This window comes from Oryctolagus cuniculus, chromosome 3 (genome assembly GCF_964237555.1).
Source record: "Oryctolagus cuniculus chromosome 3, mOryCun1.1, whole genome shotgun sequence".
Taxonomy (NCBI): Eukaryota; Metazoa; Chordata; class Mammalia; order Lagomorpha; family Leporidae; genus Oryctolagus; species Oryctolagus cuniculus.
In genome coordinates, this window is record NC_091434.1 from 122,283,532 (window position 1) to 122,305,037 (window position 21,506).

At 49.3% G+C, this 21,506-nt stretch overlaps 1 protein-coding gene across 1 annotated transcript in view; it reads left to right on the forward strand.

Moving 5' to 3' along the window:
- The first annotated feature begins 627 nt into the window (after window positions 1-627).
- Window positions 628-21,506, forward strand: part of ERCC3 (ERCC excision repair 3, TFIIH core complex helicase subunit) — a 30,430-nt gene continuing 9,551 nt past the window's right edge. The window contains exons 1-10 of the mRNA XM_002712415.5: window positions 628-770; window positions 1,047-1,252; window positions 1,916-2,152; window positions 4,100-4,149; window positions 4,579-4,714; window positions 4,899-5,063; window positions 5,443-5,647; window positions 7,868-8,182; window positions 12,510-12,694; window positions 18,339-18,541. Of these exons, the coding sequence (XP_002712461.2) occupies window positions 743-770; window positions 1,047-1,252; window positions 1,916-2,152; window positions 4,100-4,149; window positions 4,579-4,714; window positions 4,899-5,063; window positions 5,443-5,647; window positions 7,868-8,182; window positions 12,510-12,694; window positions 18,339-18,541 (1,730 nt within the window). The 5' untranslated portion in view covers window positions 628-742. The remainder of the gene's footprint in view (window positions 771-1,046; window positions 1,253-1,915; window positions 2,153-4,099; window positions 4,150-4,578; window positions 4,715-4,898; window positions 5,064-5,442; window positions 5,648-7,867; window positions 8,183-12,509; window positions 12,695-18,338; window positions 18,542-21,506) is intronic.

Genomic DNA, 21,506 nt, shown 5'->3' on the forward strand with positions numbered 1-21,506 from the left:
AACACTATTTTTTGGTGGCCCACACTGCTTTGTCAGAATTTGTGTTCCAGAAGGTCGAGGCCTTGCGTCCGCTGTCTGTTCTACCCGAGCGGTTTACGGCAGTGACTGCGCGATCACACAGACACTCAGAAAAGACTTCACTGAAGGAATAGCAGAAAGAACCGGAGAGAAGACACCCGGGCAGAGAAAACGTCCTGGGTGCCGGCGCTGAGACGTAGCGGGTAAAGCCAACGTCTTAAGTGCTGGCATCCCATATGGAGGCCAGTTCGAGTCCTGGTTGCTCCACTCCCAATCCAGCTCTCTTGCTATGGCCTGGGAAAGCAGTGGAAGATGACCCAAGTCCTTGGGCCCCCGCACCCGCATGGGAGACCTGGAAAAAGCTCCTGGCTCCTGGTTTCGGATCTGGCCGCTCCAGCAGTTGCGGCCAATTGGGCAGTGAATCAGCGGGTGGAAGACTCTGACTCTCTCTCTGCCTCTCCTTCTCTGTGTAACTCTTTCGAATAACTAAATCTTAAAAAAAAAAAAAAAAAAAAAAAGTCCGAGCATTGGGCTCACACCAGCGCCTGGAAAGCTCTCGGCCGCTGCGCTCGCTCTGCCCTCCCCGCCAACTTGGTCCCCAGAGGCGGGACTTCCCGTCCAGACGTCAGAAGAGCTTCCGGTGTGAGCCGGAAGTTCCTCCGAGAGCTGAAGACGCCGTGGGCAGGCGTTTGGCTGTACCCCAGTGTGTGTGGCAGTCGCTGCCATGGGCAAAAGAGACCGGGCGGACCGCGGTGAGACGTGGGGCGGCCGCACTCGGGCCCCGCCCCCGCCTCTGTGGCGGAGCTGCTTCAGGCTTCGCCGCCAGGCTGTTTCCCGCAGGCCCTGCCGCCGGGCAGGGGAGCTGCGTGGCTGGAGCTCAGCGCAGCTCTCTGCGAACCGGCCGGGTGGGGGGCGGTTGTTTTTAGTGCAGAGTTGGTGGCGCGGGGGGTGATGGCCGCGACCTGGCGCCCTGCAATGTGGTGGAAACCCCAGACTGCTGCGGGGCTCACGCCTGTGTCTGTTTGCAGACAAGAAGAAGTCCAAGAAGCGGCACTACGAGGATGAGGAAGAAGATGACGACGACGCCCCTGGAAACGACTCTCAGGAGGCCGTACCCTCAGCGGCCGGGAAGCAGGTGGACGAGTCGGGCACCAAAGTGGACGAGTACGGGGCCAAAGACTACAGGCTGCAGATGCCTCTCAAGGATGACCACGCTTCCAGGCCCCTCTGGGTGGTAAGCACGCCCTCGGCCGGGACCGGGCTCCGGAGCCTGGAACAGCCGCCGAAGCTTGGGCGTTCTCAGATCCAAAAGTGAGGTGTGGGATTCAGTCTTCCGGACAGCGCGCTCTCTACCTCCCCCCCCCCCCCCCACACCTGCGCACAAGGGCCACACGATCCTGCCTGCAGTTCCTCTACCTCCAGCCCCTCCATTCTCATCCACTCCCCTCTCCTTTTCCCTACCCCATGCCAGGAATTAACGTTGAGCTGCGGGATAAATAGCATGTATTATGTAGCACTTTATTTAGCATGTTTTAGATCAGTTGGAAACCGTGGATCTGGGAGCCAACTTTGGCTCAGCCCAGAGTAGTGAGCGTTCTACCTTCAGTTGAGATCTAACTTAAAAACGGTTCCGTGAGGATAGGCAGTAAGGTTGCATTTCCTTGTGCAGAATCCCCGTGTGAGAAACAGCTGTGGACTTTGGAAACCTTTTCTTCTGTTTTGCTCTCCTTCTGTGTATCTGATTTGAGTAGTAGACCCTACAGTTATTTGGAGGGGGGCTTGCAGGAACGCTTCTGGTGTTAGGCGGCTTGTCCTTCTTTGATAATTATATGGGAGAGAGTCTTAAGAGTCTCTGCAACTCTGGAGTGTCCTGTCATGTGTATTTGATGTTCTTCAGGCTCCTGATGGCCACATCTTCTTGGAAGCCTTCTCTCCAGTTTACAAATATGCCCAAGACTTCCTGGTGGCTATTGCCGAGCCGGTGTGCCGGCCAACCCACGTGCATGAGTACAAGCTAACTGCCTACTCCCTGTATGCAGCTGTCAGCGTTGGGCTGCAAACCAGTGACATCACTGAGTACCTCAGGAAGCTCAGCAAGACTGGAGTCCCCGATGGAATCATGCAGTTTATTAAGGCAAGTAGGGACCGAGGCCAGCCTGCCCTGGGGATGGCGGCACAGTGTGGATAGGTGTTGCTTGTCGTCAGCCTGGGGCAGCCACGGAAGTGTGCCAATCAGATCCCCTGTGGGGAGCGCAGCTGCTGCTTCCCTGGGTCCTGCACTGTGTTGTGGCTGAGGCTGTGTTTTCCCCCAAGCTGCTCTCATCCATGGGAGCTAACAGCATGGGTACCGGTTCAGACTCCTTCTGGCCAGGATTATTTGGGAACACAGCCTAGAGTGGGGTGGTGCTGTGCACTGGGTTGTGGTCTCCCAAAGTTAGCATGTTGAAACCCTAACCCCCAGTGTGGGTTGGAGTGAGAAAGTAATTAAGACTAAAGGAGGCCCTAAGGATGGGGCCTTGATCCAGTGGGATGATTGTCCTTATAAGCACAGATACTGTGAGAGCTCTTCTTCTCTCTCCATGTCATGTGAATTCACAGCAAGAAGACAGCTCCCTACAAAGAGGACCTTTACCACAAACCACATTGGCTGGTACCTTGGTCATAGGCTTCCAGCCTCCAGAACACTGAGAAAATAGATGTTGAAGCCATTCAGTGTGTGGTTTTTGGTTTTGTCAACCCTAGCTGACTAATGCAGGGGCTAAACTCCATCTAAGAATAAATGCTTGCATGAGGCCAGTGGTCAGTGAGCTCCCTTGGGGGAACATCAAAAAGACCTGCAGCTGTTGCAGTAGAGAGGGTTCTGTGTGCACAGTGGTTGGTAGAGGACTAGTGCCATTCTGAAGGTATAGATGATGACTCTGTTGCCTTTGGCTGATCTAAAGGGAGGGTGAATCAGATCCCAAATCAAATGGCAGAAGAGGGCCCCAGACTGCCATGGCCTCTGGCCCCAGAGTAGCTGCCAGGAGCCCTGAAGAGAGTTCTGTCTTATGATGGGCAAGGCCGCCCAGGGAGAGGGGCTTACATCTCACTGGTTTGAGCCAGCTTCGCTCCGTGGCTGCACCCACTCGTGCCTGGGAGCTGCTTGTAGAGATACGTGCATTGGTACAATGCAGTGGTGGGTGGGGGGCAGGGGGAAGGAGCAACAGCCAAGGGTTTGAGTGGTGAGATTTTCATGGCCACCATCACACCTCTGTGGCTTTCTTCATAGAGCTTGTCTGTATTCTCTGCCATCAAGAAGCTTACGTTTTAGTTGGGGAAATAATATGGGCAAGGAGGTCAGATTTATGTTGATTTATGCAACAGTTACCATGTGCCTACTCCATGCCAGCTGTGTACTAGGAGCTGTGGTAATTACTGGTGTGGCAGGATGAGCTCTGGATGAGGGTGACAACTTTGGACATGGTGAGGAAGGGAAGAGAAGATAAAAAGAGGGGCTGGTGCTGTGGTGTGGCGGGTAAAGCTGCCACCTACAGTGCCAGCATCCCAGATGGGCACCGGTTCTAGTCCCAACTGCTCCACTTCCGATTCAGCTCTCTGCTATGGCCTGGGAAAGCAGTGGAGGATGGCCCAAGTGCTTGGGCTCCTGCACCAGTTTTGGAGACCGGGAGGAAGCTCCTGGCTCCTGGCTTCAGATTGGCGCAGCTCCAGCTGTTGTGGCCTTCTGAGGAGTGAACCAGCAGATGGAAAACCTCTCTCTCTCTGTAACTCTGCCTTCTCAAATAAATAAATCTTTTTTTTAAAAAAAGAGAAGATAAAAGAGAGATTTTAAGCTGTTTTAGAAATTAAGGAATGTATGTCAGAATTAGGCAAGAAAGTTTTGCTCTCCAAAAGCACTTTCCAAAAGCAGAAGCTAATGGGGAAAGCTCGATTTAGACAGATCTGGCTCCTTTGGGATTGCACACCGGTTTTTCCTGAAGTAAACTGCACTCTTCACTTGGGCAGTGGACATGCCCAATGGTAACCATGTTCTGAGTGAGCTGCTTGTTGCTGACTTGATTGTTGGTGTTGTGTCTGCTTGCAGCTGTGTACGGTTAGCTATGGGAAGGTCAAGCTGGTCCTGAAGCATAACAGGTAAGAGACTCTGTGACAGCCCCGTTCCGGGCACTTCATCCTCTGCACAGTTTGGGGAAGGGCTGTGGGAAGGAGCCAACCTCTTCTCTGCACCAGTACCTCACTGCCCTGAAGCACAGATAAGAGGAGCAGGACAAGTGTCCCCAGATGGCAGTTTATTCACTGGTCACTGTATTCCCCACAGCAGCAGAGCTGGGGCTCCGTCCCCTGCTTGCTTGACTTCAGAATAGGGCTTTGCCCATAGTCCCCGTAAGTTATGTCATGGCCAGCAGCTCAGAGCTCAGAATAGGCAGAGGGTTGGGGGGAGTGAGGGAGTGGGGCAAGTTCTTAGGAAGCTGCTAGTTCCAGACCATCTGGTCAGATGAACTGTAGAATCTTCTAGAAGTGGTGTGCCGGTCAGTGGACCCTTCCTCCCTCCCCTGCTTGTAGGTACTTTGTTGAAAGCTCGCACCCCGATGTCATCCAGCATCTTCTTCAGGACCCAGTGATCCGGGAATGCCGCCTGAGGAACTCTGAGGGGGAGGCCACGGATCTCATCACAGAGACTTTCACGAGCAAATCTGCTGTATGTAGGCTCCGGGGTCACCTGGGGTGGCCGGGCACTTAGGATTCCAGCTCGCAGTTATCTGTGATCCGCCACCTGGAACCTAACAGCCCTGCAGTTTTCTACCCTCTGCAACTTCAACTCTTGCTTGATAGCGGCAGGGTTAAAGGTTGTGTGCGGAGCACGACCTGCCTCTCTCTTCCAGATTTCTAAGACTGTTGAAGGAGGCGGCGGGCCCTCCACCTCCCGGGTGACAGATCCACAGGGTAAATCTGACATCCCTACGGACCTGTTTGATTTCTATGAGCAAATGGACAAGGATGAGGAAGAGGAGGAAGAGACACAGACAGTGTCCTTTGAAGTCAAACAGGTTAGTGAGTGTGTCCCATCAGCCCTTTGAGCGAGCTGGGCTCCGAAGCCCAGCCCTGTGTTGATTCCAGCTTTAGTTGGTGTGAGCTGCTGAAGTGTCTGGGGTCCACAGCATCTTTCCTCCCAGTGGAGGCCGGGGTCTTCACCCCTTCCTGAGGAGATGTGAGAAATTGTGCTGAGGGTCAGTTTGGTCTGGCCAGTTACATTTCATTTTGCCAGTGTAGTTTTGGGTTGTTTTTCTGTGCCTTAAGATCTGAAATTGTAGAAGTCTAAATAAAATGCTGGCTTTGAACATTGGGCCCCTAGCATATGTGGTGTTCTGAGCACATACCCTCAGCTAACAAGCTTATAATGAAACCACCTTCGCGCCTCCTCTCCAGGAAATGATTGAGGAGCTCCAGAAGCGTTGCATCCACCTAGAGTACCCTCTGTTGGCTGAATACGACTTCCGGAATGATTCTGTCAACCCTGATATCAACATTGATCTGAAACCCACAGCTGTCCTCAGACCCTACCAGGAGAAGAGCTTGCGGAAGATGTTTGGCAATGGGCGTGCACGTTCTGGGGTCATTGTTCTTCCATGCGGTAAGTGGTCAGGTTGCTCTCTCTGAATCTGTTGGCTGCCTCCTGCTCTCCCTTTTGTGCTTTTCCCTAAGTTGCAGCTTTCCAAGGAATGGCCAAGGTAAAGTCTTAATTCATGACTTGGCAAATATTTATCCAGTGTTAGCTGCGTGGGGGGTCCTGACCAGTGTGCTGAGACGTAGTCATGGATTAAACAGCAGTCCCGACCTCATGGAGTTCATTCCACCAGGGAAGGGATAGGCAGTAAACAGACCAGCTGAGCAACACGGCACATCCTGAGTGGTGATAGAGGTGGTAAAGAAAACTCAAGCCATGTGTGGGCTGTGATGGTGATGCTGGCGAGGTGCTATTGAACATAGATAGTGGGGTTAGGTTCTCATTCCTAGAAATTAGTCTTGTGAGCTGTGAATTTGGAAGCTCCCCAGCACAGAAGCCTTGCTTCTTCCTAGATGGCATAAGATAGTGCCAAGAAAACGCAGTGGCAGCTCGCTTGGCACCCGTCCAATCTCACTGGTCACAGGTTGAGTATCCCTCATCTGAAATGCTTAGGTAAAGTGTTTTGGATACCAGATTGTTTTGCTTATTCACAATGAGGTATCTTGGGGATGGGACATGAGTCTAAACATGAAGTTGACTTCTGTTTCATAATTACCTTGTACACACAGCCTGAAGGTAACTGATGCAGCATTTTAGTGCACCTGTGCTTTGAGTGTGACCAGCACATGAGATCAGTGTAGGATTTTTCACATGTGGTGTTGTCAGTATGCAAAAAGTGCCAGCTTTTGGAGCACTGTGGATTTCAGTTTTCAGATGAGGGATGTAATATGAGGTCTCCACCTAGGTTCTTGGCCAGAGGCCATGATAGACTCCAGGTTTTTTTTGTTTTTTTTTTTTTTTTTTTTTTTAAGTTTATTTATTTGAAAGGCAGAGCAAAATTGGAGGGGGAAAGGGAACATGTAGAGAGAGCTTCTCTCCACTGGTTTACTCCCCAAATGCCCTCAGCAGCCGGAGCTGAGCCAGGCTGAAGCCAGGAGTCAGGAACTCCATCCAGGTCTTCCATGTGGGTGGCAGATACCAAATACTTGAGCTATCATCTTCTACTTCCCGGGATGCACATTAGCAGGAAGCTGGATTGGAGACAGAGGTGGGACTTGATCCCATGCACTGTGGTATGGGATGTGGACAACATCGCAAGTGGCAGCTTAACCTGCTGTGCCGCAGGTCACCCCTGGGATCTTTTGTTTGTTTGTTTGTTTGTTTTTAAATTAACGTTCCATGGGTTATTTTGATGGTAAAGGAGAGTCACTGTTGAAAGGAATAGCTTGGTTTTTATCTTGATCTTCAGATGGTGGTTGGTTGTATGCTTAGAAGCTCCTGGAATTTCCTCCTCTGTCTTCGCCAGTACCGTCCACACTTAGTATGCTCCCGAGTTCTTGGCCTTACCTACTGTGTGATGATACCAGTTGTCTTTTTTTTTTTTTTTTTTTTTTTTAGATTTTTATTTATTTATTTGAGAGGTAGAGTTAACAGACACAGAGAGGGAGAGACAGAAAGGTTTTCCATCTGCTGGTTTGCTCCCTAACTGGCTGCAATGGCCAGAGCTGAGCTGATCTGAAGCCAGGAGCCAGGAACTTCCTCCAAGTCCCCCTGGCAGGTGCAGAGGCCCAAACATTTGGGCCATGTTCCACTGCTTTCCCATGCCATTAGCAGAGAGCTGGATCAGAAGAGGAGCAGCTGGGACACGAACTGGCGCCCATATGGGATGCTGGTACCACAGGTAGAGTCTTAGCCTGCTACGCCACAGCGCTGGCCCCCATACCAGTTGTCTTTTGCTGGGTCCCTCCTTAGCAGGCCGTGTGCTGTGCACCTGTGCCTTGGTACACCACTGTGCTCTACCCATGGGCAAGGCGCTCCGTACTTCAGTTTTTCCATCTTTGAAATGGTGGTAATGGGAGTATCTCCTCTCACTGGTTTGTTTTAAGACATCAGCGTTTAAACAGGATGCAGATAAAGTTACATCCACTGATTCTCACTTGTGTGTGAATTGGACGTGTCTCCTCTATGAAGCAGGAGACTGAGGCTGGGGCAGTGAGTGCCCCAAAGTTGTCCTCACAGAGTCAGCTGGCAGGCATAGCAAGAAGTTTGCTGGGAGTCCTGTGCTCCTGCTGAGTCATTCTGCCTGTCCCTGTCCTTCGTTTCAGCCTGGCCCTGGGTTTCTTGTAGGTGCTGGGAAGTCCCTGGTTGGTGTGACGGCTGCGTGCACCGTCAGAAAACGCTGTCTGGTGCTGGGGAACTCAGCTGTGTCTGTGGAACAGTGGAAAGCCCAGTTCAAGATGTGGTCCACCATCGATGACAGCCAGATTTGCCGCTTCACCTCCGATGCCAAGGACAAGCCCATAGGCTGCTCCGTTGCCATTAGCACTTACTCCATGCTGGGCCACACCACCAAAAGGTCCTGGGAGGCTGAGCGTGTCATGGAGTGGCTCAAAACCCAGGAGTGGGGCCTCATGATCCTGGATGAGGTGCACACAATACCAGGTATGCAAGTGAAGCCAGGGTGTCCCTTCATTGAACAGATAAAAAACAGATAAGAAATTTCCAGTTGCTGGCCTGGGGGAGGGACTGCTCTGTAGTCCACCCAGCTGGCTACAAGACTTGCTGGATAAAACGTTTAAATAATTCTTAAGAGTAGTTAGGGTCAAGGTTGGGGTGGATGGTGAGTACGTTACGTTCACAGCTTCCTTAAGCATTGGCCCACACTAGTCATTTAGAAGGTGGCCTTTTTTTCTTCCATCTTTCTTACTATTGCAGTTCACCACACCCTTAGCCCTATGAAAATGGCCAGGAGCACTGAAAAGCCCTTGCAGTAGCGTGGCTGTGTTATATGAAAGCTGAAGTATTGGTCCTCAGGGAATATGTAATAGAAACCCTACTTCTCTAAGTATTGCAGGCAAACCTTTTTCTTTTTAACGTTTTTATTTTAAGAGCAGAGAGACAGATACAAATCTTCCATCTGATGTTCACTCCCCAAATGCCTGCAGCAACCCAGGCTGGGACAGGCTGATGCCTAGAGCCAAGAACTTAATCCAGGTCTCCCACATTAGTGGCAGGGACCCAAGTAACTGAGCCATCACCACTGCTTTCCAGGGTACACATTATCAAGAAGTTGGAAGCAGAGCTAGGCCTCAAACCAAGCACTCCAGTAGAGGATACAGACATCCTAAGTAGGGACTTACTCACTGCACTGAACTCCCACTCTAAGGAAGACTCATTTTAAAAATTTTATTATTTTTAAAAGTTTTATGTATTCATTTGTTAATTTGAAAGGCAGAGTGACAGAGAGATCTTCCAAATACTAGTTTGCTCCCTCTGTGCCCCCAAGAGCCAGGACTGGACCAGGCCAAAGCCAGGAGCCAGGAACTCTCATCTGGGACTTCCACCTGGGTGGCAGGAACCCAGCTACTTGGGCCATCATGTGCTGCCTCCCAGGCACATTAATAGAAAGCTGTGTCAGAAGCAGAGGCAGGACTTGATCTCAGGTAATCCAGTATAGGATATGGGTGTCCCAAATGATGGCTTAACCAGCTGTGTCACAGTGCCCACCCCAAACCATTTTTTTTAAAGATTTATTTATTTATTTGAAAGAGTTATACACAGAGAGAAGGAGAGGCAGAGAGATTTTCCATTTGCTGCTTCACTCCCCAATTGGCTGTAACAGCCGGAGCTGTGCTGATCCGAAGGCACTGGCCTTTGCAGATTGTGAACAGAGCTGCCATAAGCATTATAAACAGGTTTTTGTATAAAACTGTCTCCACTGATCTAAGATAGGTATCCAGGAATGGCACTGGTAGGCCACCGACAATTTAATACGAACTGCCATAAACCATTTTCCAGAGTGACTAAGCACAACACAGTCCCTCCAACAACATGACAGTTCCATTTGCTCTGTAACCTCCTCCATCATTTGCATTGTCAATACTTTCTGATCTAAAAGATTTACTGGAGTATCTCATGGTGGGTTTAGCTGGCACTTCCCTGATGATGAAAGATGTTGCACACCTTTTCAACTTGCTTACCTGGCAGCTTAATATGCCCTTTGGTGAAATGTCCATTTCTTTTGTTCCCTTCCTAATGTTCTGGCCAGTGCCTGAATCTCTTTAACAGGTAACTCAAATCAACATGTCTTAAGCCTAACTCCTGAGCGGCCCCTTCCAACTCTGCTCCTTCTAAAGCTGTTCCTGTCTCAGTTACCACCATGCCATCCTTCCTCCGCTCAAGCCAAAAGCCTTAGCATCACTCTGGATCTCTCTCTGATCCAACATCTGACTCGCCAGCTGAACCTTTCCGACCACCCCGTCAGGCCACCTTCATCCTCTTGTCTTTTTCGCTGGGTCAGGTGTCTTACTGGATTCTATAATCCTGTGCTTCTCTCTGCTCTCTCTCTCTCTCTCTTTTTTTTTTTTTTTTTTTTTGACAGGCAGAGTGGACAGTGAGAGAGAGACAGAGAGAAAGGTCTTCCTTTGCCGTTGGTTCACCCTCCAATGGCCGCTGTGGCCGGCGCACCACACTGATCCGAAGGCAGGAGCCAGGTGCTTCTCCTGGTCTCCAATGGGGTGCAGGGCCCAAGCACTTGGGCCATCCTCCACTGCACTCCCTGGCCACAGCAGAGAGCTGGCCTGGAAGAGGGGCAACCGGGACAGAATCCAGTGCCCCCACCGGGACTAGAACCCGGTGTGCCAGCACCGCAAGGCGGAGGATTAGCCTATTGAGCCACGGCGCCAGCTTCTCTCTGCTCTCACAGTGCTTTCTTCCACCCACACTGACCACAGTGACCAGCCTCATCTGCTCACATGGAAGCCAGCTCTGTTCCATCTCTTGGATGGCTCCCAGCCTCTTAGTGCATATCCTTGCCATGGCCTACAAGGCTTCACAAGATCTGCCTAGAGAACTCTATCCTTCCCACGCTGACTCTCTCCTCTGGCCATTTGGTCACCTTGTGTCTGAACACACCAAGGACTCCCACCACAGAGCCTGTGCCTTGCTGCTTCCTCCTCAAAGACCCTCACCCCTACCTGGCCAGCTATGAACATCTCCAGGTATCTTCAGATATCCACAGGTGCTGAAAGCTCCAACCACACAGAAGCAGATGCTGGGGCCATTTTGACAAATTTTGAATGCTCTGCATGAACATACTTCAGATTTCCAGTGCCTGTCCTCAGCTTTCTGCCCAAGGGTGTATTTAGCGTGTGTCTGCATGCTTGTCTCCTGTTCACTTTATCACTTTATCTTTGGTTGGGTAGAGGACTGTAAAGCACTCCAGGCTTTGCAAGCCCGAGGCCAGGCTGTGCTCACCCAGAGAGCAAGTGTTGACTGAGGGATTGACTGCTGGGAAATGAGTGGAAGTTTCCCAACTACTCAGCAGCTACCATGTTGGGTTAGATAGAATGACACATCTTTGAGATTCTTTTCAAAAGATGAAGATGGCTGTGTTACTTTACAGATCTTTTCAAGGAAGCCCTGTGGGGCCATCTTATTAGTAAGAAATCTGTGTAAAATATTTGCATATGTTAAGTGCTTCTGTCTTGCTAGGCCCTGTGCTTGGCATTGAGTCAAAATGGGAGAGACAGTCCAGCAGTCACACTAATGAATGTCAAGTGACAGCCGTGACAGTGTTAAGTGACACAAGCCATGCACAAAAGTACATACTCTGACTCAATTCCTGTGAAATTCAGAGGAGACAGACTCCTCTCTGATGATGGAAGTCACACCCGTGGTATCCTCCTCATGACAGCAGGGGCTGGGGGATTTGGGGGTACAGACACACACCCTCTTCTTCCACTGGCATGTGCCCACGTGAAAATGTCGAGCCGTCTGCCACACTGTGTGTGTGTGTGTGTGTGTGTATGTGTGTGTTTGAGAGAGAGAGAGGGAGACTGACAGTCTCCTTGGCATCAACCATGGTGCTGGTTGTTTGTCTTATGTGTGTCATCTATGTTTGCATGTGATGTGTGTGCAAACCACGTTGTTACTATTCTGTTTCACAGCTGTAAAGACAGTGTACTTGGGTTAGACAGTCCTCTGTCATTGCTTTGCTTTTAGGTTTTTGGTTTGTGTTTTGGTGTATTCCAGTCTCTTTTCTTTTTTCACGTTGTTATGGCTGTTTATTTTTTAAGTATCACTAGTCCGACTTTACTTATATTTTAAGATAATCATGTATCAGACATGTTAACCTTGCTTCAAGGTATTGGAGCACATAGGAACATACGTTGAGCCTTTTAAATGAGTGCCTCATACCTGATTTGATAAATCACAAAGAGTTGTAACATTGAAAAGAAAGGAAGCTGTTGGTTGACCAGAAGGAATCTACTTGATAGGATGTGGTGAGGGGTTTCCTGAGAGAGGCAGAGCAGTCAGAGCCGGGGATTCCGGGGCTGCCTTGGGCTTTGCTTTCTGCCTGGTTTCTGGGAAGATGTTGGGAGCCGGGCAGAGCTGACTCCTTTGGTTCCTCTCTCCCCACCAGATCCCCAGCTGACTGCCCCAGAAGCTGGGTACAAGTTTCAGGGTGAACAATCTCCTTGCTTAGTTTAGAGTTAATGATGTAAGTGTTGTAGCTGACATTCTGGGTTGCCTCTATGCTTTTCCCCATAACTCAGCTCCGGAGAGAGGGAGAGCACATTTCTGCTTCTGATTCTCCTCTTCGCCCCTCTTTTGGGCAGATGGTAAAAGAAATGGGAAGGCATCTGACTTCATCATTCCTGTCTCGAGTCAGGTGCCTTTGGCCTGACATTTGGGGGTTAGCCAGGTCAAAGCGAAGTCTGTGTTGTGCTGCTCCAGAGTCTTAGAGCGTGCTCCGTTGTTCCCCCAGCCAAGATGTTCCGCCGGGTGCTCACCATCGTGCAGGCCCACTGCAAGCTGGGCTTGACCGCAACCCTCGTCCGGGAAGATGACAAGATTGTCGACTTAAATTTTCTGATCGGGCCTAAGCTCTATGAAGCCAACTGGATGGAGCTGGAGAACAACGGCTACATCGCCAAAGTCCAGTGTGCTGAGGTAGCTGGGCCTGGTGGGTGGGCATCTGGCTCAAGCTCTGACAGGCAAGCAGAGGTGATCAGGTTGGGACCAGCTAAACTGCTGCCACCTTGTGCAGTATCTTCCCCTCAGTCACCTGGGGCTGGGCGGAGTTGTTCTACTTCACAAATGAGTGGAACAGGATTCCTTGTTCTGGGTCACACAGCTTGTACATGGAAGTCAGAATACAGACCCAGGCCGCTTAGCTGCTGGGTCCATGCACTTCCTCCTTGAGTGAGCTCCTGGTGGGGTTATCCCTGTCCCTCACCCTCCTGGATCTCTGGGAGATCCTGTATGTGTGCCACCCAGTGTCAGAGCCTGTTGATTCAGCACTCTTGGTAATCTGTGGCCTTGACCATTTTGTAGAGAATACCTGCATATGTGTAAAAAATGTGTGTTCAAAGGGAAGTCGTCTGAGAAGGAGCAACAAAAAAATTTTTTTTATAGATTTATTTATCCAAAAGCCAGCCACAGAGAGACAGGGAGAGACAGAGTGAGAGAAAAGCCTTCTAAATGCTTGTTCACTCCCCAAATGGCCTACGCTGGAGCTGAGCCAATATGAAGCCAGGACCCAGGAGCTTCTTCAAGGTCTCCTACATGGGTACAGAGCCCAAGGGCTTGGGGTCACCTTCTGCTGCTTTCTCAGGCCATAAACAGAGACCTGGATGGGAAGTAGAATAGCCGGGACTCAAACCTGTGCCTATACGAGATGCCGGCACTGCAGGTAGTGGCTTTACCCACTGCACCACAGCACCAGCCCCCAAAAAGAATTCTTTGTCACCTTAAAATGACTGTCATTCAGTGGCTGGAGTGGCCCCTGTCCTGAAAGGGTAGAAAGGGGCCTCTTGGATAAAGGTGAGAGTGAGCAGAGAGACTCCCTTAGGTGACAGAGGCCCACACCCCTCAGTCATGCTGTAGCATCACCACCCACTGTGAAAAACTGTTGCCAGAAACTTCAGGTGTCTTCCTCTCCAGTTGTGTCTCCTCTTTGCCTGTCCGGGTAATCACTATCATGGAACTTGATCTCTTGCTTTCCTTTATTAGTTTATTTGTTACATATATTTCCTTGAATATATGTTTGCCTGCTTAAAATTATGTTTCCTGTTAATGGAATGAGGTTATATGTGTTTTTCTGTGACTTGTCTTTTCTCATTGTTTTTATTCTTTGCATAATACATTTTTTTTTTTTTAAGATTTATCTATTTTTACTTGAAAGTCAGAGTTACACAGAGAAAGGAAAGGCAGAGAGGAGAGAGAGAGGTCGTCCATTCACTGATTCATTCCCCAATTGCTGCAATGGCCAGAGTTGCACCGATCCAAAGCAGGAGCCAGGAGCATCTTCTGGGTCTCCCACGCAGTGCAGGGGCCCAAGGACTTGGGCCATCTTCTCCTGCTCTCCCAGGTCACAGCAGAGAGCTGGATCAGAAGTGGAGCAGCTGGTACTTGAACTGGCACCCATATGGGATACTGGCACTGCAGGTGGCGGTTTATCCACTACACCACAGTGCCAGCCCCACATTATTTCTTTGCATATAGCTCTAGCTCATTCCTTTGAATATCTGTATGGTATTCCATTATATAGACATACCACAGTTTGTTCTGTATTGGAATACTACCTAGCAATAGAAGTAAAATCTTTCTAATGTTGACATTTGAATTGCTCCTTCTTTCCCTCCCCCATTTTTGGTTTTGTTTATTTATTTGAGAGGCAGATAGAGCTCCCAGCTACTGGTTCATTTCCTAAATGCCAGGAGCCAGGAATTAAATCCAAGTTTCTGTGGGTGGCAAGAACCCAATCACTTGAACCCTCATTGCTGCCTCCTTCCAGGGTCTGCATTATCAGGATGCTCGAGGTACCCTGTGGGGCATGGGTGTCTTAACCACTTGGCAAACTGCCCATCCTTAAGGGTTTGTTTTAGATTTTTTTAACATTTTTGTTGGGATATTATTTATACACCATCAAATTCACTTTTGAGTGTAAAATTTGTGATTTTAGTAAATTTCAGAGTATTTTCCCATAAAAGTATTTCCCCATAAAAGGCCATCATGCCTGTTTGCATCTGATTTGTTTTCTGTCTCTATAAATTAAGAGTTTAGTTTTTTGCTATTATGACAGTGTTGCTAAATATATTTTTTTCAAAGATTTATTTTATTTATTTGAAAGGCAGAGTTACAGAGAGGCAGAGGCAGAGAGAGAGGTCTTCCATCTGCTGCTTCACTCCCCAGATGACTGTAATGGCCAGAGCTGTGCTGATCTGAAGCCAGGAGCCAGGAGCATCCTCTGGATCTCCAACATGGGTGCAGGGGCCCAAGGACTTGGGCCATCTTCCATTGCCTTTCCAGGCTATAGCAGAGAGCCAGATTGGAAGTGGAGCTGTCAGGACCTGAACTGGCACCCATATGGGACGCTGACACTGCAGGTGGTGGCTTTACCTGCTACGCCACAGTGCTAGCCCCTCTGTGTATATTTTTATACCATTTCCAGTGCCCTTGTATAAGACCTTCTCTCTCTTCTTTTTAATATTTATTTATTTGAATGGTAGAGTGACAGAGAGGTCTTCCATCTGCTAGTTCTGTCCCTAAGTGGCCACAGGAGCCAGCGCTGAGCCAGACCAGGCCAAAACCATGAATCTGAAACTCCATTGGGGCTCTCACATGTGTAGCAAGGACCCAAGTACTTGGGCCATCATCTGCTGCCTTCTATGCATGTCAGTAGGAAACTGGATCAGAAGCTGATCAGCCAGGACTGGAACCAACACTCTGATATGAGACGTCAACATGGCAAGCAGTGGCTTAACTCACTGCACCACAACCCACAACCCTGGCCCTAGGAGTTTTTGTAAAGCAGTATTCTTCACACTGCACTGTGACAACCCCCCCCCCCCCCCCCCCCCGCCCCATAATAGGATGAGTTATGGCCAGTAGAGAATAGATTGACAGAATATGGACTAAGGGTGTATATTGTTTGGTAAAACTCCATGTGTTTGTATGTGTTTTGTGATATACAGTGGCCCAAGTGTGAAAGTCACTATCTGACAGACACATGAGAGTACTTTGGGAAGTGCTGGGGTACCTAGGATCGCTCCTTTTTCCTCTTACCCTTCATGGTGGATTTTTTTTTTTTTTTTTTTTTTTTTTTGACAGGCAGAGTTAGACAGTGAGAGAGAGAGAGAGACAGAGAGAAAGGTCTTCCTTTCCATTGGTTCACCCCCCAAATGGCCACTGTGCTGATCTGAAGCCAGGAGCCAGTGCTTCTTCCTGGTCTCCCATGCGGGTGCAGGGCCCAAGCACTTGGGCCATCCTCCACTGCACTCCCGGGCCACAGCAGAACTGGACTGAAAGAGGAGCAACCGGGACAGAATCTGGCGCCCCAGCTGGGACTAGAACCTGGAGTGCCGGTGCCACAGGCAGAGGATTAGCCAAGTACGCCGGCTGATTTTTTTTTTTTCCCTTTAAGTTTTTGCTGACCTGATTGGGTGTGCAGTGGCATCCCTTTGTGGTTTGAATTGTGCTATCCTATCTTTACCAGTGACATATGTTTACAGGCTTGTGGTTCATAATCTGTGAAATGTATGAATATAAAGACGTTACTATGCAAAAAGCATAGTACCGGGAATTCTCTTGGGATCTCACAATAGGATGTGACCCAGAGAGAGGCAGAAACTTAATATCACACCACCAATGGCTTTGAGCTCACGGCAGTGCTTGGCATGTAGTAGTGGCCAGTGATTGCACAGTGGTGGCCACATGAATAGACATGGTCTGTGGTGATCAGATGAGTGGCATAGGTCACAGCCACAACCTCAGAGCCTGGCAGCAGAGGTTCTGTGGCCTGTGCCACAGCACAGCTCCTGGAGGGCCCTTTTTGGTCTGCACAGCCTTACGTGCTTTAAAGCTCGTTGGCGCTTGAGTACATTTGTACACGCCTCCTTCAGCTTATCAGCATGGAGGAGCTCTCTTATCAGCAGAGCAGGACTCTGTTTTATCTGGATGTCCAAGTTGTCCCAGACTTAACCTGTGGGACCCCTTCCCCTCTAGCTCCTGTGTCCATTTGATGTGTCCCCATCTTTCTTTGAGCACATCCTCGCCTTGCAGCACAGGGAGATTCTAGTCTCATTGGGTACCTTCCTTCCCCTGGGCCTAGACTCAGCATTTCCCCAAGCAGCCCTGGCACCTTTAAGTAGACAACAGAATTTAGAATTTAAAAACATTAATTATTTTAAAAGTTACTGGCCTATTAGCATGAAGAATTTTCACAGTAACTGTAGAGTCTACTACAGCTGGTTTTTGCCAGCACTGACATTGGCCTTTGCAGTCCTGAGTGTTTGCACCCTGTTCTTGTGCTCCTGTTAGTGTTTTCTTGAGGTTTTTTTGTCATACAGGCCATGTCTTGCAAGTCTATGTTTGGGCTCATTTTGTTTTTGCATAATCCAAGGGTTCATAAATGATGCCAAAGCCAGTGCCACCACCAAAATGTGTTCTGGATCCAGATAGAAGGTGATATTAGTGTAGTCTGGTACCTTTTGGCTGGTTTTTCTCAAATTGCTGTCTTCGGCACAGCTGCCTTCCCAGAGTGAAGGACATTGGTGGCTGTTCCCTCTACAGTCATCCGTTGCTCCTGGACTGCCTAGGCCAGGCAGTTACTGTGTGGGTCATGATGCTGGTAGGTACCTCGGCAGTTGGGAAAGAAAGGAGCAAGGATGGGATTTTAATACCAAAGTAGAGGTGTGTTCTTTACTGTCAGAATGTCATGGCGAGGCTAACTCAGTAGACGGAGCTACAAGTGTGTGTGTGTGCATGTACACACATCTGTATCCGTTTCTCATCTGTCTGTGCACATTAAAAACCACGAGCTCCACAGATTGTATTCTTTTAAAAGATTTATTTATTTATTTGAAAGAGTTACACAGAGAGAGGAGAGGCAGAGAGAGAGAGAGAGAGAGAGAGAGAGAGGTCTTCCTCCCATGGTTCACTCCCCAGTTGGCCACAACGGCCAGAGCTGTGCCGTCCGAAGCAGGAGCCAGGAGCTTCTTGGCGGGTCTCCCACGTGGTGCAGGGGCCCAAGGACTTGGGCCATCTTCTACTGCTCTCCCAGGCCATAGCAGAGAGCTGGATCAGAAGAGGAGCACCTGGGACTAGAATCAGCGCACATATGTGATGCTGGTGCTTCAGGCCAGGGCGTTAACCCACTGCGCCCCAGCACCGGCCCCCACAAATTGTATTCTAACTTTCCCTGTTTATAATTCCTTTCTCAGACAGTGAGAAACTTGGCTTCCATTATCCATGAAAGTTCACTTACTTATTAGTTTGGACCTATGATATACACAAAGGAATTTTAGAATTGCTAACCAATACCATTTAGAAAAACAAAACTGTAGTTCAGTATCTGGTGTAAAATTAGTTCCCTGGGTATAACTATTTAAAAATAGGTGTTAAATGATGGGCACATGAGAGTGTCCAGTTCAGTGTTAGATTTGATTTTGTGCATGCATGGACTTGTTGTTGTGTTGAAATCATAATTCATATACCGTTGGTTTTGCTTTTAGAAGATGAACGGGCTTTAAAAGTTTACAGTTGTGTGATGTTTAAACCTGTAAAATGATCCTTGATTCTTAATGCATCACAGGTTTGGTGCCCAATGTCACCCGAATTTTACCGGGAGTATGTGGCAATCAAAACCAAGAAACGAATCTTGCTGTACACCATGAACCCCAACAAGTTCAGGGCTTGTCAGTTTCTGATCAAGTTTCATGAAAGGAGGAATGACAAGATTATTGTGTTTGCTGACAACGTGTTTGCTCTGAAGGAGTACGCCATTCGGCTGAACAAGTAAGCCCTGAAAGCTTCGTTTTCCTCACCGAGAATACACAAGGCGACTGCCTTGATCCTTGAAGCTCTTGGGAACTTCTTGGATTCTAAAGCTCTGTCACTGCTCTCAGGACCCAGGCAAGACAGAGAAGCAGGTGATCAGAGATGGAGGTTAGAGCAGAGAGGCAAGAGGGACTGGTCCCCTCCAGCCCAGAGAGCAGGGGTCAGAGTTGTGCGTAGCTGGGAGAGCTGCTTCCTCACATCTGGGCTCCAAAGCTGCATGAGGTTGGCTTCTGGAGTTTCAGGCTGGGAGAATGCTATGGGCAATGATGAGGCCATACTGTCTGGGCAAGGAGCTGGATGGCAAAGGGGGCTGGGCCAGCATCCCAGGTGTGGACTGGCATCCAAGAACTTCTCAGTAACACCCAGCATGCTCATCAGCCCATAGCCCCACCCCAGTGCGTGTGCTTCAACCTAGCTGTGGCCAAGTTCCTGCCACATGAAGAGGAAGAGGCTTCCCCAGATGGTGATGCCGGGCCGCAGGTGCTGCGTCGGAGTAGGCAAAGTGCTCCGTGGACACAGGCCATGATGCTTTTTGTGAGGGCAGCAAGGGGTGAATGAATATAGACCAGCTTCTCCTTAGCAAGCTGGATGCTGGGCATACTGTACGTATGTTTTATTTATTCCTCATCTCAGCCATACCAGGAGGTATTCCCATTTTATACGAAGGAAAACACAGGCTTAGAAAGATTGAATTTCTGGGGTGGGCTTTTAGCAAGGTGGTTAACACTGTGGGATGCCTGCATCCCATATTGGACAGAGAACCCTCATCTGCTAGTTCACTATCAAAATGCCTCAGACAGCAGGGGTTTGGCCGGGGTTTGGCCAGGCTGAAGCCAGGAACTGAAACTCAGTCTAAGACTCCCAGGTGAGTGACAGGGACTCAAGTACTTGATCATCTCCTGCTGTCTCCCAGGGTGCACATGAGCAGGAAGCTGGAATTGGAAGCAGAGCTAGGACTTGAACTCAGGCGCTCTGATATGGGATGCAGGTGTCCCAACCCAGTGTCTAAACCACAAGGTTCAACGCCTGCCCCTGGTTGCTTTTGCTAGGTTTGCATATACAATGATTCCTCCTTTCCATACTCTTCACGTAACCGTAAATTCCCTTTGAGCAGGGTCAGGTAACCCCTCAGTTCTGGTTTTCTCTGTCCAGTGGAATCCCCACCAGCACTCCACCCTCCTGCTCTGCTCTGGCCTGGCTATCATCATGGGGCTTCCCTTGGAAATCACCCCATGAATTCCCTGGGCCCCTATTTCTTCATCTCAAGTCTGTACTCTTCTCTTGGTCACTCATTGGATGGAGCACATGCCCCATTAGATTCTTGAGAGGAGGGATGCTGGAGGGAAAGTTTGTAAGACTGAATGTTCACAAGTGCCTTTACAGAACTTTGCATCTGATCAGCAAGTTGACTGGGCCTTGGAAGCAATATTGAAGCTTGCAGTGAGGCTGCTTGGAAGTCTGGTGCTCTCTGGTTTCTTTCTCTGTGACTGGTAGTGGTGCTTGTCTGTTTTCCTTCTTTCAGGAGGTGATTTTTTGGAGATTTCAATCAATCCTAAGTCTAGGATGGTCTTTTTTCTTTCACTATGATAGGTACTGAAGCCCCTTGTTTTCCCCTTTTTAATAATAAAAATAAAATCTATGAAATTTTTGTTTATTTTTACTTAAGAGGCAGGGAGGGAGAGGGAGAGGGAGAGGTGGGGGGAGAGAGAGAGAGAGAGAGAGAGAGAGAGAGAAAGAGCGCACTTCCACTCTTCACTCTCCAAGTGCCTGCAACATCAAGGGCTGGGTCAGGCTGAAACCAGGAGCCAGGAAATTCCCGAGGCATCCCTAGTGGGTAACAAGAACCCATGTACTGGCGCCATCAACTGTTGCCTCTGAGGGCGTGCATTAGCAGGAAGCTGGAATTAGAAGTGGAGCTGGTACTCAAACCCAGGCACTCGAATACAAGATGCAGGTAGGCATCCCAAGCAGTGTCCTTTTTTTTTTAGAATCTTTTTTTTGACAGGCAGAGTGGACAGTGAGAGAGAGAGAAAGGTTTTCCTTTTGCCGTTGGTTCACCCTCCAATGGCTGCCGCGGCTGGCGCACTGCGGCCGATGCACTGCGCTGATCCAAAGGCAGAAGCCAGGTGCTTCTCCTGGGCTCCCATGCGGGTGTAGGGCCCAAGCACTTGGGCCATCCTCCACTGCACTCCCAGGCCACAGCAGAGAGCTGGCCTGGAAGAGGGGCAACCGGGACAGAATCCGGCGCCCCAACCGGGACTAGAACCCGGTGTGCCGGCGCCGCAAGGAGAAGGATTAGCCTGTTGAGCCACGGCGCCGGCCCCCCCAAGCAATGTCTTAACCCCGGTACCAGATGCCTGTCCCACTCAGGCCCTCTGCATCTGGAATCTCGTGTCCTTCTGTTCTGAGAATTTCTGTTTCTTCTTTGTTTATCATCTTGTGTATGTTTTCTCTGTTCTTTCTTTTTGGAATCCCTTGTCAGATAATAGGTCTTCTGCTCAACTTGTCCAGTTTTTTAATATTTTTTCCTTTTTTTTTTTTTTTTAATCTTGTTGCTTTCTCTTTTTTTGAAGATTGATTTATTGAGTCTGGTCTGGTGGCCCAGCAGGTTAAGCTGCTGTCTGCAGTGCCTGCATCCCTTATCAGTGCTGATTCGAGTCCTGGCTGCTCCACTTGTGATCCAGCTCCCTGCTAATGCTCCTGGGAAAGCAGTGGAAGATGGCCCAAGTGCTTGGGCCCCTGTGCCAATGTGGGAGACCTGGAAGAAGCTCCTGACTCCCAACTTTGGGCTGGTCCAGCCTTGGCCGTAGCGGCCATCTGGGGAGTGAACCAACAGATGGAAGATCTATCTCTGTCTGTCCCTCTTGCTCTATAATTCTGACTTTCAAATAAATAAGTAAGTCTTAAAAATAAAAAAACAGTT